General features: G+C 40.6%; 1 protein-coding gene across 1 annotated transcript in view; it reads left to right on the top strand.

Moving 5' to 3' along the window:
• Positions 1-3,624: 3,624 nt before the first annotated feature.
• The window catches only part of LOC100657273 (mismatch repair endonuclease PMS2), a 90,016-nt gene continuing 76,932 nt past the window's right edge, over positions 3,625-16,708 (top strand). Inside the window, 7 exon segments of the mRNA XM_064294819.1 lie at positions 3,625-3,758; positions 11,616-11,774; positions 12,902-13,035; positions 14,325-14,362; positions 15,025-15,124; positions 15,624-15,704; positions 16,573-16,672. Coding sequence (XP_064150889.1) covers positions 3,641-3,758; positions 11,616-11,774; positions 12,902-13,035; positions 14,325-14,362; positions 15,025-15,124; positions 15,624-15,704; positions 16,573-16,672 — 730 coding nt within the window. The 5' untranslated portion in view covers positions 3,625-3,640.

Here is a 16,708-nt window from a genome sequence, read left to right on the forward strand (position 1 = left end):
GAAAAATAAAAAATCCTGGCTGCACCACCTACTAGTTGTGTGACTTTGAGCAAGGTATTTAAAAAGCTCTCTTTGGCTTCATCTTTTCATCTGTAAAATAGGATAAGCTTATCATCTTTCTGATAAGTCTATTATGAGGGCTGAATGAGTTAATATGTATAACAGCACTTAGAACAGTGGATTGAACCAGTACTCAGTAAACATTAGCTATTATTATTTAGCCTTCTGCAACTTATACTTTTTACTCAGTGTTGTTTTCAATATCCATGGTGATACAAGGGAATCTACTTGACTCATTCTAACTGTTGTATAATATTCCACTGTGTGTATATAAGTTTATCGACATCCTTATTGAGAGATATTAGGCCATTTCCAGGTTTGTTATTACAAGCTATGTTGTAGTAAACAGTCTTATACACGTATCTTTGGGCCTCTATGGGGGTGTACAGGAAGAACCTAAAGGGCAGTTACTCGGTTTTGGGCATGCACCATTTGACTTTATTCAATATTGCCGCATTGCTCTTTTGCAATGTCCAAGAGTTCCTCTTTGCCCATCTTCTCATCAACCCTTGGTATGAATAACTTTTATTTTGCAAATATGATAGTTTTAGGTCACATTTCATTGTTTCTTTTGCATTTACCTGTAATAGTGAAATTTGTTTTTTGGCCATTTGGGGTTCCTCTTTGGTTAACTAAGGGGCCCTGGCTCTTCCGGAGAAAAGACCTGATGATCTGTTCCTGTAAAGATTAACAGGAAACCGAATGGGGCAGTTCTACCCTGTCCTGTAGGGTCGCTATGAGTTGGAATCGACTCCACGGCTTGGTTTTTGGGTTATGGGGTCGCTATGAGTCGTAATCAAGTCAACAGCACACAACAACAACTTCAGTTAACTGCATGTTTGATACTGCATGTTTATATGGTGTATCATGTTTCTATTTTTTTTTCTTTTTAATTTGTAGGCAGTCTAGATATATTTTTGATATGGAGTATATGTGTGTGTGTATACATATATATAAACCAAAACCAAACCAAACCCACTGCCGTCGCGTCAATTCCGACTCATAGTGACCCTATATATATATAATTGGAAACCCTGGTGGTGTAGTGGTTAAGTGCTACGGCTGCTAACCAAAGGGTCAGCAGTTCGAATCCGCCAGGTGCTCCTTGGAAATTCTATGGGGCAGTTCTACTCTGTCCTATAGGGTCGCTATGAGTCAGAATCGACGACACTGGGTTTGGTTTTTGGGTTTATATATATAATTATGTGAAAAAAAATCAAACCAAAAAAAAAAAAAACAGTTGCTGTTGAGTCAATTCCGACTCAGCGACCCTATAGGACAGAGTATAACTGCTCCCTAGGGTTTCCAAGGAGCCGCTAGTGGATTCAAACTGCTGACCTTTAACACTTAACCACTGCGCCACCAGGGCTCCGTGTGTGTTTAAATGTGTATGGGTGCATAAATGATAGGGTTTGGTAGGTGAAATGAGTATGAAGGGATAAGGGGAAGGAGGACCATAGATTGATTCTCAGGCTTTAGGCTTGGACATGTGAGTGGATGGCCTGCCTTTACATGAAGGGTTGTAGTAGGTAACCAGTTTAAGGGGAATGTCAAGACTTCTCTTTTAGACATAAATTTAAGATGCTTCCTGAGTCATCCAAGAGAACAAGTCAGTGCTTTAGATATACATCTGAGAATTGTCAGCTTATAGATGGTATTTAAAGTGATAGCAATGTATGTGTTTATCTTCTGGGAGGATGTGGATAGATAGAGATGAGAAGGATCCTACAGAATTTATACTTTTGGAGAAAGAAGATCCAGCAAGGGATACTGAAATGGAGGACCAGTAAAATGGGTGGTGGTGCGGGGGGGTGGGAAGCAGAATGGTGTGATGTCATGAAAAGCAGGAGAGGAACAGGCTCCCTTTTCATTTCTTGTAATGACTACATACTGTTTCATTGCACGGACATACCGTTTTTCTATTGCGAATTTGGATTTATTTCAATTCTTTTCTATTATAAATGACCCTTTGATGAACATTCTTATAGATTCATGGTTTTTCACCACTGGAATTTCCTTTGAATACACTCCAGTATGTAGGTCAAAGAGTATACCTATTTAAAAATTACAAGCTGCCACATTGTCTTCTAGAAAGTTTGTATCAATTTATATTCCCACCAGATTGAGTTTGCCTTGTTACATACAGATCAATTATCCTCCAGGAAGACTGTGCTGCTCCAAGTCAGCAAGGAGCCCTGGTGGCGCAACAGTTAAGCTCTCATTAAGCACTGAGCTGCTAACTGAAGGTTGGCAGTTGGAACCCACGGAACTGCTCTGCCGCTCTGTGGGAAAAAGACTTGGCAATCTGCTTTCATTAAGGTTACAGCCAAGAAAACCCTGTGGGACAGTTGTACTGTCACATGGGGTCACTATGAGTGGAAAATCCACTGGATGGCATCCAGCAACAACGGACATACCTAATATTTGTTATCTGGAAAACTCTATTGTTAATTGTGTCTGTCAGACGGAATGCATCCAGTATGACCCCATATGGAAAATATGTTCAAATAAAAGAGTTAAACAATATCACTTTTACCCATTGCACGGGGGTTGAGGCTCAAAACCTGAAAGGCCTTTATTCCAGCCCTATTAATCTCATGTAGCCTCCTACCCTGGTGGCTTAGTGGTTAAGTGCTATGGCTGCTAACCAGGTTAGCAGATCGAATCCGCCAGGCGCTCCTTGGAAGCTCTATGGGGCAGTTCTACTCTGTCTTATAGGGTCACTATGAGTCGGACTCGACGGCAGTGGGTTTGGTTTTGGTGGTGGCCTCCTAAGTTCGGTTTTGGTGTTGGTGACCAAGTCATCAGGGACACCTACAGAGGACAAAGGTGGTGGATTTTTGAAGCTGAGTGCTTCAAACCAAAGCTGATTCAGTGTGGCCAGGGGGCCACCTCTAAAAGGCTACTCCAGTTTGGAAACACTTCAGTTGAAAGTTCAGCCTCAAAACAAATGGAATTTTTGTTAGGTTGGATTCACTTTGGACATGAGTTGGCATTTCCCGCTTTGGTCTACCTGTTGAAAGAAGGTTCCGTTCTTGTTGAGACAAGTTTCGCAGATGCTTTTCATTTTTTTGGGGGGGGGGGAGGGAGGGAAACAAATGACAGAAAAACACCACGCGGTGGAATCCGCAAAAAGGAAACATTTGGATTAGTGTCTGAGGACACCTGATTTTTGCGCTCGCGTCTGAGTCTTGGCGTGAAGAGTCAGCCACCTGACTCGGCTGCAGACACTCAGGTCTCGAGGACCCACAGTCCCAGGAGCAGCTGGAAGCGAAGGTTGCGCTGACACGGGGCGCAGCGGGTATCCGGTCATCCGCTGTCCAGTCCGCGCGGAGAGTGCCGCGCGGAACGCAGCCCGAACACCTGCTCACCACGGCGCGGGCGCCTTCTCTCCCTGGGGAGTAGGAGGAAGGAGGCGGGGCTCCAGCTGGGCCCGCCCCCGACAGCTGCGAGGTGGCCAGGGCGGGCCTTCCGCCCGGCGAGGGGCCACTTCCGGATCCGGTGGCGATCAGTCGGGGCGGGAGCTGCGGAGGCGCTGGGCGAGCGGGCGGGCTCTTTGGAGGCCCGCGCGCGGCCGGCGATGCTGGGGGACAGCTCTGGGCCCCGGGAGCGCGAAGCGGAGGGCGCCGGGGCGGCGGCTGTGCCTGCGCCTCCTGCCATCGACTTCCCCGCCGAGGGCTCGGACCCCAAGTATGATGGTGAGGGACCTGGAGTGCCGCAGCGGGGCTCCGGCTGCCCCGGCTCACCCCCGGTCCTGGAGTGGCGGGGCAGCAGTGGGGTTCGCCTCAGGACCCGGGCGACCTCGCCTGGCTCCGGCTTGAGCCGGGACCCGGCGGCGCGGCGCGGGGGGTGGTGACAGGACGGCAGGGGAGCGTAAACGTTTACTGAGGCAGCGCGGCTCTGGGGCCCGCGCTTTTGTTTACCTGTCTGGACCGTGGCTTCCTCTCGCCGACTGAGGGCGTCCGACGTGCTGTCAGGACTGCCCTGAGGCCACTTTGCAGCTCCCCAGCTCTTTGGTCTTGTCAGTCGACCGAATGAGCTTTGTTCACTGCTAGAATGGGACTTTGGAGACTTTACAGTCTTAATACTTTGGGCTAAGAGTTTTCGTTTGTAGCTTCTCGTGTCCTGTGCTTCGCCGACAGGGTAACTACAGATTTCTCGTAGTGAGGCAGTATGGACTATCATTCTCTTCGGTTTTTAAAAAACGTTTCTGAAGAGTTTTGGTTATTAGGAGAAATCCAGTAAGCCAGGCTGTTCAGTATAAAGTCAGAGGTTCTTAAAACATCGACTCTAACCAGTTCAAAGTATCCAGTGTTACAATGAAAATGGCAGTGTTGTGTGCTGGTCCAGTCGATTCCGACTCATTGTCAAATTTCTTTATTTGCTTTGGCAATTTGTAAAATTAAATTGTGCTACAATATTTTGCAGGTGGATTTAGAGGTGTAAACTCAGTCGAAAAGATTTTAACTTAACTCTTTGATTTCCTTCCTTACTCTTCCTATGCCTTTTGACCATACCCGTTACCCGTTGCTGTCCAGTAGGTTCCTAGCGACAGAGAAGAACTGGGTTTCCAAGGCTGTAAATCTTTATGAAACCAGACTACCACATCTTTCTCCTGAGACGCAGCTGGTGTATTCCAACAGACTGTCCTTTCTGCTGTTAGCCCCCTCACTTTAACCACCGCGTCACCAGAGCTCCTTTCTTGACCATAAGGGGAAGGTAAACTGTGGTGGTAGTTTAAGTATGCTGTTACAGAGGAAAATTGTAAAATAACTATTTTTCTAATGGGCCCTTTTTCCCCCCAAATACTAGGCAGTGTATACCCGTGTCCATCAAGTCGATTCTGACTCACAGAGACCCTATGAGACAGAGTAGAACGGCCTCATAGGGTTTCCAAGGAGCAGCTGGTGGATATGTGCCGACCTTTCAGTTAGCAGCCGAACGCTTAGCCACTGCGCCACCAGGGCTCCAAGGTAGTACACAGCAGCTCAATAACACTCAAAATGTTGTCATAGGAAAAGTCCCAGCTGTGAACACACAAGTCTGTGTGTCTGTTCTGTGACATCATGATAAGGGTTTCTGCAAACTGAAGATAATGCTTGAAGGGAATGAGCTTGGATAAACTTATTAAAAATTTTCTTTTCCTGGGTTACTAATTAATATTGTTTTGTTTACTTATTACCTTTTCTTCCAAAGAGGCCTAGAATGTCCAGATATAATTTATTTTTTTGTACGAAAAGTAAGACCTGTGAAAAATTTTACTGCATTTTTAATAGATACAAAAACAGAACAGTTAAATGATTTCTCTGTGTGTCCTGAGGAAGTCACTCTGCCACTTAACCCTTTCGTGACCCAAATATTTTTTCCTTTTAATTTTTTGTTGATACCATGCGCTTTCGGTGATGAAGGGCATGCTGAATCATTGTGTCTGAATTTTTGGTAGGTAATACGGTTTTTGTTTTATGCCTCATTCCACAAATCGTACCTGCAGGGTCCAGAGGAATACGTGTACCTCTTACGAACATACATTCTACCCCCAGAGCCCAGAGGTACATATGTGTAGCAAATAAAAATTTTCAAAATTCGTGTTTTCCCTACCAAAAATTCATTGATTAAGTACCACCTCATACAGTACCCTGTAAAAACAGTACTTTGTGGCACATGCCTGCTTTTTCAGTTTCAAACTTACATAGGGCCCTGCTTGCTGGCAGCACGTACTATCAGTGGGACAGGAGCTTCCCAGTGAACCTCAGAGGTACAAAAAGTAAGTGGTAGCTATATATACTGCCAATCCTGAAAGGGTTATTAATGGTGGAGTCAGAAAATTCAAAACTAGATCTAACTCTGAAACCTGTGTTCATCAACAATTTATTGCATAGGAGTTCTCCTATAACCAACATGAACCTTTTATCAGAGTTACTGTGAGACAGAGCCTCCCCCACAGTGTTGCATTAAAAATCCTGTTTCCTTTGCAGGGCTTCCTCCCCGCAAGCTTTGCATTTGAATCCTACCTTTGCTTGGAAGTTACATGTAAACCCCATCGCACCTGCGTAGTGTGATTAAGAATGTTGCTGACTAACTTGTATGAACTCCATACTAGTAAACCCCTTAAAAGTAACTTGTATCCTCACCCTTGGGGAGCAGCCTTGGTGGCAGCAGCTCCAGCTGATTCCTTTACCTTGTGCAATGAAATAAAGGTGCCTTTCCTGTTCTCCCACCTTGATCTCTCATTTATTGGCCAATACGAGTCATGCTGAGCAAGAGCCCGGGCTCCAACTTTGTGGAACATCTGTGCTTTCTTTCTGTGCAACAGTGTGCATTAGAAGGAGGGCTGTCAGTGTGCCCACCCAGCCCACTGTCAGGCTCTAGCTGTAGACCTTTAAAAAAAAAAGCATCTGATAAATCTCATTAATTTTCTTCCTTCATCTGACATCAGTTTTTCACATTTTTTTTTTAACCTCTGATTAATCCTCCAGTCTTTTTATTTTACTTAATAATGGACCATTTTAATCATACTTTCTTGAGAAGATTGATTTAGGTATTCCTCTTTCTGTCTGCTCCCTCCTACTTGGTAGAAGTCTAGAACTCTTAATTCACCTAGGTCCCAAATCTTATTTCTTACCCTTTTATAAGGGAACTTGACCTCATCTTTCTTTTCAACCATTTTCCCTTTCTTCCTGCTCTTGACCAGAACAGTGAAACTTTAAGTTTCAGCTTTCATTTCCTTTCAGTTTTATGCCTTCCTGCAGTTGAATATCTGTTTTTCCAAAAACCCTGGCAAAACTGTTCTCTTGGATTATCAGTGATTTCCAAAACTACTCATCTTTTTAAAGTTGTCGTTTTTCTTGACACTGACCACCCACTCTCTTTTGTTTTTCTTTATTAAAAAGTAGGATTTTCTCATTGTAGAAAATAGGAAAGTACATCAGAGTATAAAGAAACGGAAAACCCTTCTACCCGTAATCCCACCACTGTTAACAGCTTGGCATTAAAAAAAAAAAAAAATCACATTATGGAATATGTGGAAAATATGGAAAAGTATGAAGAAGGTATCTTAGTTATCTAGTACTGCTGAGACAGGTCTAGGATCCCAAGGTAAAATTAAAGCTCTTGTGAACAGAGGCTGTAAAAACTCCAAAGCAAACAAGATGTGGTGTAGGCCAGACATGAGGAAACCAGTATTCCAACCTTAGGCTAAATTTTAAACGATAAGCAACCAGATTTCCTTTAATGCTTCCTCTTAGGATTGTTTTTTAGGCAAACCAACTAAAACCAGAATCCTGCCCAGGCCTAGAAATGATTTGGTTGACCGCTAGATGTCCCTATCCCATAATGAGTCCTGCCTAGGAACCAAGACACTTGTGTCAAGGAACTAAAAATGCTGGATATACATCACCAGGTAATAGCCAGACCCAATTTAGAAGCGAGAGGTCCAACACCCACTTCTCTGCTAAGCCTAACCCAACCCTTTTTTGAATATGCATACTGTTTCCCAGAAATCCAATGAATATGTATAACTTCCCTTTTACTGCATACTATAAAACTTCTCCCAGCCCTTTGTTCTGGGAGACAGTGTTTTGGGAGTGATCTCTCTGTCTCCAACTTGCTGCGAGTATTAAACTATGCTTCAAAATCCACTTGACTCTAATTATTCTTAACAACAGTACAAGCAGCAAACCCATTACATTGGGTAACAGCCCCATGCCGAAAAACTCACTGCTGTTGAGCCAATAGGACATTAGAACTGCCTCATAGGATTTCCAAGGAGTGGTTGGTGGGTTTGAACTGCTGACCTTTTGGTTACAGACAAATTCTTAACCACTGCACCGCCAGGGTTCTCTGGTCCAAAGGACACGCTATTCTTGTGGCTCTTGTTTCTTGGTGTTATGAGGTCCCCATGTCTCTCTGCTCACTTCTGTCTTTTATATCCCAAAAGAGATTGGCTTTAGACCAAACCTAATCTCGTAGATTGAGTCCTGCATCATTAATATAACTGCCACTAATCCTGCATTATTAACATAGAGATAGGATTTACAACACGTAGGAAAATCACATCATATGACAAAATGGTAGACAATCACACAATACTGGGAATCATGGACTAGCCAAGTTGACATACATTTTGGGGGAACACGATTCAGTCCATGACAGAAAGAAATTAAAAATCCAAAATCTTATCACCCAGAGATTACTGTTTACATTTTGGTGTATCTAGAGACAATTTATTTTCATTTAAAATTTTGACTTTAAAACTATTTGTCAAAAGAAGAGTATTTATAAATAGTTTAAAGATTTCCATCTGGTTTTATTGAAATACAATAAAATTTGGAGAAATCACTCACAAAATTTAAACGTGTAAAGAAAAAAGGGGGAAGTCACCTATACCCGCATCCCAGTAGTGAACTCACTGTAAACAATTTGGTGTGTTCATTTGCAAATGCTTGTTGAGAGCTGCTATCTGCCAGGCACTGTCCTCAGCACCGAGGGTCAAACTGATTGTTCACGGATGATCTACAATGTCAAATAGGCAGACTGTAAAACAGCGTATACACTGTAAGTTCATTCTTTTAAAAAATTGTGTAGCTATGTCACTGAAAATAGGGGAGGCAGGGATTTTGCTATGTTCTTTCCCGCTTTTTTGGATGTTTATATAAAACCAAACCAAACCTGCGGCCCTCGAGTTGATTCCGACCCTTAGCAACCCTATAGGACAGATTAGAACTGCCCCATAGGGTTTCCAAGGAGTGCTCAGTGGATTCGAACTGCTGACCTTTTGGTTAGCAGGGCTCCATATTTATATGGTGGTTATAAAATGAAAATATTTTAAAATTATGATCATAGTAGTATGATAAACATTTTATGTTTTTCTTTTTAAATGTCACATATTAGTATTTCCTCTGTGATGAATTCACCTTTAAAAATATTATTTTCAGACAAAGTAATATTCTGTATTGTCATTTATTTAGTCTTTATTGTTGGAAATCAGGTTCGGGCCTTTGTTTTAGTCACTATAAATAATAACGGATTGGACTTTTATGTACATAAATCTTTTGTCAGTATTTCTGATAATTTCTTTAGATTGTTGGGTCAAATACAAACAAAATTTTTAAGCTTTTTGATACATTTTGCTAAAGCGACGACCAGGAAGGTTTTCCTGGTTTATACTTTCATGTATGAAACTGTCTGTGCCACCTACCTTTGTTAGTATTTCTGTGCTAGAGCCAGCTTCTTTGACTTGATAATAGACTGTCCGTGATCATATTTTTACATGCCATCGTTTCTAATTTTGTTGTTGTCAGGTGCCATCCAGCCGATTTCACCTCATGGTTGATCTCCTGTGACAGAGTAGAACTGCCCCATAGGGTTTTCTTGGCTGTAATCTTCGCCAGGTCTTTCTCTCGAATAACTGCTGGGTGGTTTCCAACCGCTGACCTTTCGGTTAGCAGCCTAATGCTTAACCATTGCGCCACCAGGGCTCCTTATCATTTCTAATAGCTACATAGTATTCTAGTATATGTGTATATTATAACATATTTAATAATTTTTCTGTATTCTGAACAGTGTTATGTTGAATATTTTGTGCATACATCTCTGTTGTGTTTTGTTTAATTTCCTCACTGATGTGTATTTCCAAAAGTAGAATTGCTGGGTTAAAGGTTTGTACATTTAAAATCTTACAGTGTTTTGCCAAAGCTTGTAAACATTTTTGCTCCTTGGTTTTGAAAATGTCTGCTTTGTTATGCCCTTGACAGTACCGAGTATTCCAGTCTTTAGATGTTTACCAATCTGATGAGCAAGCTCTGGTACCTTACTTATGATTTTAAGATGCATATCTTATTTACTAGTTGCATTAAGCCCGTTTGCATTTTTAATTGTGGTTTATTTCTTACTCGCTTGTAATAGCTCTGTATACATCTTATTAACCTTTTTTTCCTTGTCATATAGAGCACAGATATTTCTCTCACTTTGTGATTCATATTTTAACTTTAAGATGTCTTTACGTAAAGAAGGTTTTATATTGGGCAGATTTTTCTTCTTTTTTTTTAAAATGGTTTTTGGTGTCATACATATAGGCCTTTTCTGTACGTTAATATTCATTTAAAATGAACATCACATCTGCATAATGCAGGCCTTTTTGAGGGGTGTAGGGAAACCTGTGAAAAGGAGCCCTGGTGGCAGAGTTGTTAAGTGTTCAGCTGCTAGCCAAAAGGTCAGTAGTTGGAACACACCAGCTGCTTCGTGGGAGAAAGATATGGCAGTCTGCCTCCATAAAGATTTATTGCCTTGGAAACCCTCTGAGGTAGTTCTACCCTGTCCTATAGGGTTGCCGCGAGTTGGAATTGACTCAACGGCAACGGATAAGGGCAACTGTAGATCAGAGAGGAAGTTGGTGAATGTACGTAGTCTGGATTTGAAAATTTTGGAACTTCCCAGACCTTTTAGTAGTTTGTAGAGGAGAGTGGAAGAGAGTATTTGAAATGGGGCGGTTTTAGAAGGTGTAGGGTATGCGCTTCCTGTATCTGCAAGATATTTCCAGTGGAATGGACCAACAACTCTTGAAAGTTAACGGGTCATTTTTCCTCTTAACAGCCCCCTTCCCAGTTTTTGAACTCATTTGCACCACCGCCACCTTCCCACTCCTCGCGTTTGCAATCTCTGCCTTAGTCTCCTCAGCCAGTCCATTTCTTTCGTGCTGTCTCTAGGACCTGTTCTCCCTCCGCGTTTCTATAACTGACCACCTTTACTAGCCTCATCCTAACCTTGTTGACTGCATGCCTCTCTCCAGACTAGCTATTACGTGTTGCCAGAACAGTTTTCTGCAAATGGTTTTCCTTCATTGTGTTTTTGGCCTGTTCAATAGTGTATTAAATAAAGGGCAAGTGAGAACTTAGGACGACCTTCAGCCTTAAGTGCCAACCCGTCTGTCCCCTTGGTCTTTGAAGCCTCTTGTATGGACAGTTTTTATAGTGGAAAGAGGATGACCTTGGGAGTTAGTCTCATCTGCCTGATTCACTTGTTCCTTAACTTTGCTGAGCATCAGTGTTCTCATCTGTAAAATGGGTATGGTAACGTTTACCTTATGCTGTTTTGTGAGGATTAAATGAGATCGTGCCTGTAAAACACCTGGTACATACATAGTAAGTGCTTCAAGTGTCCATCCTTCCTCGCTTTCCCTCTCTCCTCTGCCAAACTTCTTTCTTTATGCCTGAGCCTAGGCTGTCTTCTCAAAGGGAGGGGGCCATCTTATTCTCCTTCGCTTGCCTTTTTGGTTGAATATTTATTCATGCATTTGTTTCTGCCTCTGTAAATGTCATTGCTACCAAAACTGCCTCTACTTCCTCCATGGTGTCTTTAGCTTCCAGAATTCAACTCAGAATTCACTTCCAGAAAGCCTTTCTTGATAAACCCCATTCAGCATACCTGCTCTTTCATTTTTATTTCTTTAAATTTAAGTAGTTTGTGTTTTATTAATTAGAGCTTGCTGTTTTGTCATTATACGAAATGACTGATTTAAATTTAACTGATTTAAATTTTTTTCTTTTTCATGTATTTAGAGTCTGATGTGCCAGCGGAACTCCAGGTGTTAAAAGGACCGCTGCAGCAGCCAACTTTCCCTTTTGCCGTTGCAAACCAACTGTTGCTTGTTTCTTTGCTGGAGCACTTGAGCCATGTGCATGAGCCAAATCCAGTTCGTTCAAGACAGGTGTTCAAATGTTAGTGAGAATAACCTAACCTTGCTAAATAAAGCTTGTAAAAATATTATGTTGTTTAATGCTGTGGTCCGAGAAGCAGATGGTATTTAAAAATTAGGTGTGAAATAAGTATGAATAAATGTTCTCGATATTATTCACTTAGGCAGTTGATAATCTAGATATGGAACTTTTGTTATGGGAAGAAAATCCTGTATGGTATCTGTATTCCTTGGATGAGTAAAAGCCAAGAGAGCTCTGTAGAAACTTCTTTTTCTGAGGAAGGCTGTATTTGACAATATAGCCTCAGAGCTGACTTTTTCCCTAGCATTTGGTCTATACATCTGCACACACGTAATGTGTTCTCTTTGTATGTTGCTTAAAACCTGTTGCCGTTGAGACAATTCTGACTCACAGCAACCTTACAGGACAGAGTAGAACTACCCTGTAGGGTTTCCAAGGCTGTAATCCTATGGAAGCAGATTTCTAGGTCTTTTCTGTCACGGAACAGCTGGTGGCTTCAAACTACTGACCTTTTAGTTAGCAGCTGAGCACTTAACCACTGTGCCACCAGGCCTCTGTGTATTGCTTAGATACTCCAGAATAGAAAAGAACAATTAACATTCACTTTTGTTGTCATTTCTAATGGTTTGTTTCCACATCTGCCATCATTCTTGTTTTGCTGTAATTATATTAAAGTGTAATGTATTTGAATTTTAGAAGAAGCGTTTACACTTTTCTTGCTTTTTTTTAGAAACAAAAACAGAGCTTAGCACTTTACTGAGAGACCAGGCATGGTAAATGATGGCTGTACAGTATCAGATAAGGAATGATAGATGTGCTCCTGGTCAGTGAATGTACTAGTGGCTTTTATTTATAAATAAATAAATGCACTAGTTAACTTCACACGTATGTTTCATTGGTGCTGTCATGTTGATTCCTGTTCATAGCCATAGACAGAGTAGAACCCCCTCTTTCTCTTTTATAACCCTCAATTCCCAAGTAGTGATATGTGTGTAAACATCACTTTTTTTTTCTTGTAGGGGTTTTTGTGTGTATTCCTGTTGTTATTCTTTTTATATCTGTATTTTTTAAAATTGCCATTTTATTGATGGCCGTTCTAATATTAGTTTTTCATATTCTTTTTATAGTACTCTGTCAAACCTTTATCAAGATGGGGCTGCTATCTTCTTTCACCTGTAGTGATGAATTCAGCTCCCTGAGACTACATCACAACAGAGCTATTGTTCATTTAATGCAGTCAGCTAAAGAGAGAGTTCGTCAGGTAAGCCCTAAAAAAATGTACTTTGTGTATTACAAAAATATATTTTGATTTCAAGAGAACAATATTAATAAAGTATTATGAGATTCTCATTATAAAACTGGTTTATAAAAATATATACTTTAATTTGTTTTTTCAAAAAATATTTATTGAATGACTACCTAAAAGTTGTTGGTTTGAACCCATCCGATGGTACTGCAGAAGAAAAGGCCTGGTGATCTACTTTCATTAAGATTACAGCCAAAAAAACCCTGTGGAGCAGTCTACCCTGTCACCATGAGTCAAAATTGACTTAATGGCAACAACAACCACAATGTGCTTGGCTCTCTTGTAGGTGTGGAATTAAAATAGTGAATAAAATAGACAGAAATCCCTTGTGGAGCTTATGTTCTAATGAGGGGACAGTAAACAATCGAAATAAATGAAAATATGTGACGTGTTAGATGATGATAAGTGCTAAGGAGAAACATAAAGCTGTGAAGGGGTTTAGAACATGTTTGGGGGGTGTGGTGTGTGAATTTTATAGAGGGTGACCAGAGAGACAGTGTGGTTTAAATTCAGATCTAAGTCTGAGAGAAGGAGCCATGCAGACATCTTGAGAAAAAACATTCCAGTCAGAGGAGCAGTATTGCAAGGGCCCTGAGGTGACCGTGTGCTTGGCATGTGTGAGAACTACAAGGCAGCCCTGTGGCCAGGGTAGAACAAACAAAGGGGAGAGCATAGGAGAGGAGGGCAAAGGGGTGGAGGGGACAGGTGGAGTGGGAACGTGAGACCATTGTAATATCTTTGGTTTTTACCCAGTCAGATCGGAACCATTGCAGGATTTTGGATTAGAAGAGTGTCATATCTTACTTGTATTTTAACAGGGTCACGCCAGCTGCTGTGTTGAGACTAGATGAAGGGGCAGGGCAGAAGCAGGAAGACCAGTTACAGTTATACAGGCAAGAGATGATGGTGGCTTGGCATGGGCTGGTAGCTGAGATGTGAGAGTAGTTACTTTCTGTATGTATTTTGAAGATAAAGCTGCTGACCTATTTGCTGATGGAGCTCTTTTGTTAAACTCTCAGCTTTGTCAATGTATAGCAAGAATGTGTTTTCTTTACTAGTGCTGTTTTGGCTGAGAAAAAAATATTTTCAATTGTAAACTCTAAATAATATTGAAAAAGCCATTGGATATATATATATACTTTTAATATCGTTAGAACATTTGGGCCTATTAATGTGACACTGAATTTTGATAGACTCCTTATTTCATGAAACTTTTCAAAGTGCTTTACTTGTTTTGGTTTTAGGATCCTCGTGAGGAGAATTCTCGTATCCAGAAAATTAGGTGTGTGTTAAGATTTTGTTTTGATTATCCAAAGAGTAAACTATCCAAAAGAAACCGGGGTTAAGAAAATACTAGTTTTGGGGTTAAAAAATAGATAGTTAATGTAGTTTATGGAAATTAAAAACTGTCCTCAGCAATTCATTACTGCTCTGAGATTTGCTTTTCTTCTCGTTTCCCACTTTGGTCCCCTTAGTCCCCCATTCAGTGTAGATTCCATAAGCCCCCAAAGTTCAGAATACTCATTGTCTCTGTAAGGGCAGCAACGTTGAATTCGGCCATATTTAGTTTAAACTCCGTAATGGGTCTGGATCCTTAAAGAAGTTTAAGTAAATTTATTACTAAGTTTAGACAGCCTTAGAATTTCTGCTTTAAAAATTGACAGTAACTTCTAATTAGAATATTAATTACTGATAAAATGCTTGAAATTAGCTTAGTGATCCATATGCTATCTTTATTACACTGTAGATTTGCCTAACAAGTGTTTTCTTCACAGAGATTGAAAAATTTCACTTTAGTGCATCCTTTCTGAATTATCACAACTTAGTAGAATCCAAATGAATGAGGTCTTGGAAGGCTAGTAATTCAGTGAACTTGAAGAGTCCTAGAAAATTTTGTTCTCTCCTGTCTTAATGATTTGTTAAATGTTTGTGTTTAATTTCTAGACCAAGAGAAGTAGCCTTTGAAGCACAAACCTCACGTTACTTAAACGAATTTGAAGAGATTGCCATCTTAGGAAAAGGTGGCTATGGAAGAGTATACAAGGTTGTTTTTACATAGTCATTTTGACCTGTTACTCTGTAAATAAGTATATTTTGAGAAGTTGTTTTCATTATTACTGAAAGTACTCAAAGGGAAAGTTGTAGAAATCATGTATTTTTTAAATTAAGATTTGTTATTTACGGGGAAGTAGGCAGGTTTTGTTTATTTTTTAACCATGTTGGTTGTTTAGGTAGATCCTGGGAACTTTGAGTTTTTCGTTTTATCCTTTATTTTTATTAAAAATGTGTTACTGGAAAAAGTCGTGCTACTGTGTTTTGGGCTTTATGTAGATAGCCCTTTTGGTGAGCTCTCAGTGCAGTTACAAGGAGCTTCTAGTTTTGCCGAGCAGGGATGACTCCCCTGAGCATAGAGAAAGGGTAGTCTAGCTTCATTTTCTGTCTTTGGGTAGTTCGGATTATCTAAACTCAGATTGAAAGAACTTTATTCATTCATTTGGAATTTAATAACAGAATACACTTTTGTGTTTTCCTCTACTTTATAGGTCAGGAATAAATTAGATGGCCAGTATTATGCAATTAAAAAAATCCTGATTAAGGGTGCAACTAAAACAGATTGCATGAAGGTATGATTTAAAAAATATATATATATTTTGCATAGTTGAATATTTAAGTCTTTTCAGAAGAGTTCTGTGTGGAAGCGTATGTGAGTGGTATGGATTGCTGGTTCACTAAGAATCATGTTACAGTAAAATATAGGAAACATCAAACCTAAGTTCTTATTTGACTTTGTGTGTGTGGGCACTTCAGACTGACCACATTTCAGGGTGGGGAAGTTCAGTTTTAAATAAATTATTAATACACAGTATAACTTGTTACAAAAAAACACAAGCCCAGATTCAGGTTTCTGTTTTCCTTGACATGTTGTGTGGTCCTGGGCATATTGATTTGTCCTCTGAGCAGCTTCTGTCTCCCACCCTTGTAGTAGTGGTCACATCAGTGGCTTTACCTACCTCAGAGGACTGGTGTGGATGTCAGATGAGAGAATGATTATAAGTGAGCTGTGAAAAACATGAAATGCTATGTAAAAAATGTAAGTTATTTACTTGCTATAATAATTACCATTTGTCTCTCACAAAAAAATTCTAATTTTAATATAGTTTATATTCCTTGTAAAGAGGAATTTTAATTTTTTTTTGCTCTGGAACAGATAGTGTTTGATACCATGAACACTGGGAGTCCCTGGGTGGCACAAATGGTTACACACTCAGCTACTGGCTAAAAAGTTGGCAGTTTGAACCCATCCAGTGGCACCTCCGAAGACAGGCCTGGCAATCTGTTTCCGAAAGGTCACAGCCTTGAAAACCCTTTGGACTACAGTTCTACTCTGTGCACATGGGGTTGTAATGAGTCGAATCAACTTGATGGCAACTAACAACAACCATGAACACTTAATTGTCGGTAAAAGTCAGACCTAAGTACTTTCCCTTTCAGGTACTACGGGAGGTGAAGGTGCTGGCGGGTCTGCAGCATCCTAACATTGTAGGCTACCACACTGCTTGGATAGAACATGTCCATGTGGCCCAACCACAAGGTAAGCAGTTTTTTTTTGTAATTTAAAAAAATTTTT

The sequence above is a fragment of the Loxodonta africana genome, chromosome 12 (genome assembly GCF_030014295.1).
Source record: "Loxodonta africana isolate mLoxAfr1 chromosome 12, mLoxAfr1.hap2, whole genome shotgun sequence".
Lineage (NCBI taxonomy): Eukaryota > Metazoa > Chordata > Mammalia > Proboscidea > Elephantidae > Loxodonta > Loxodonta africana.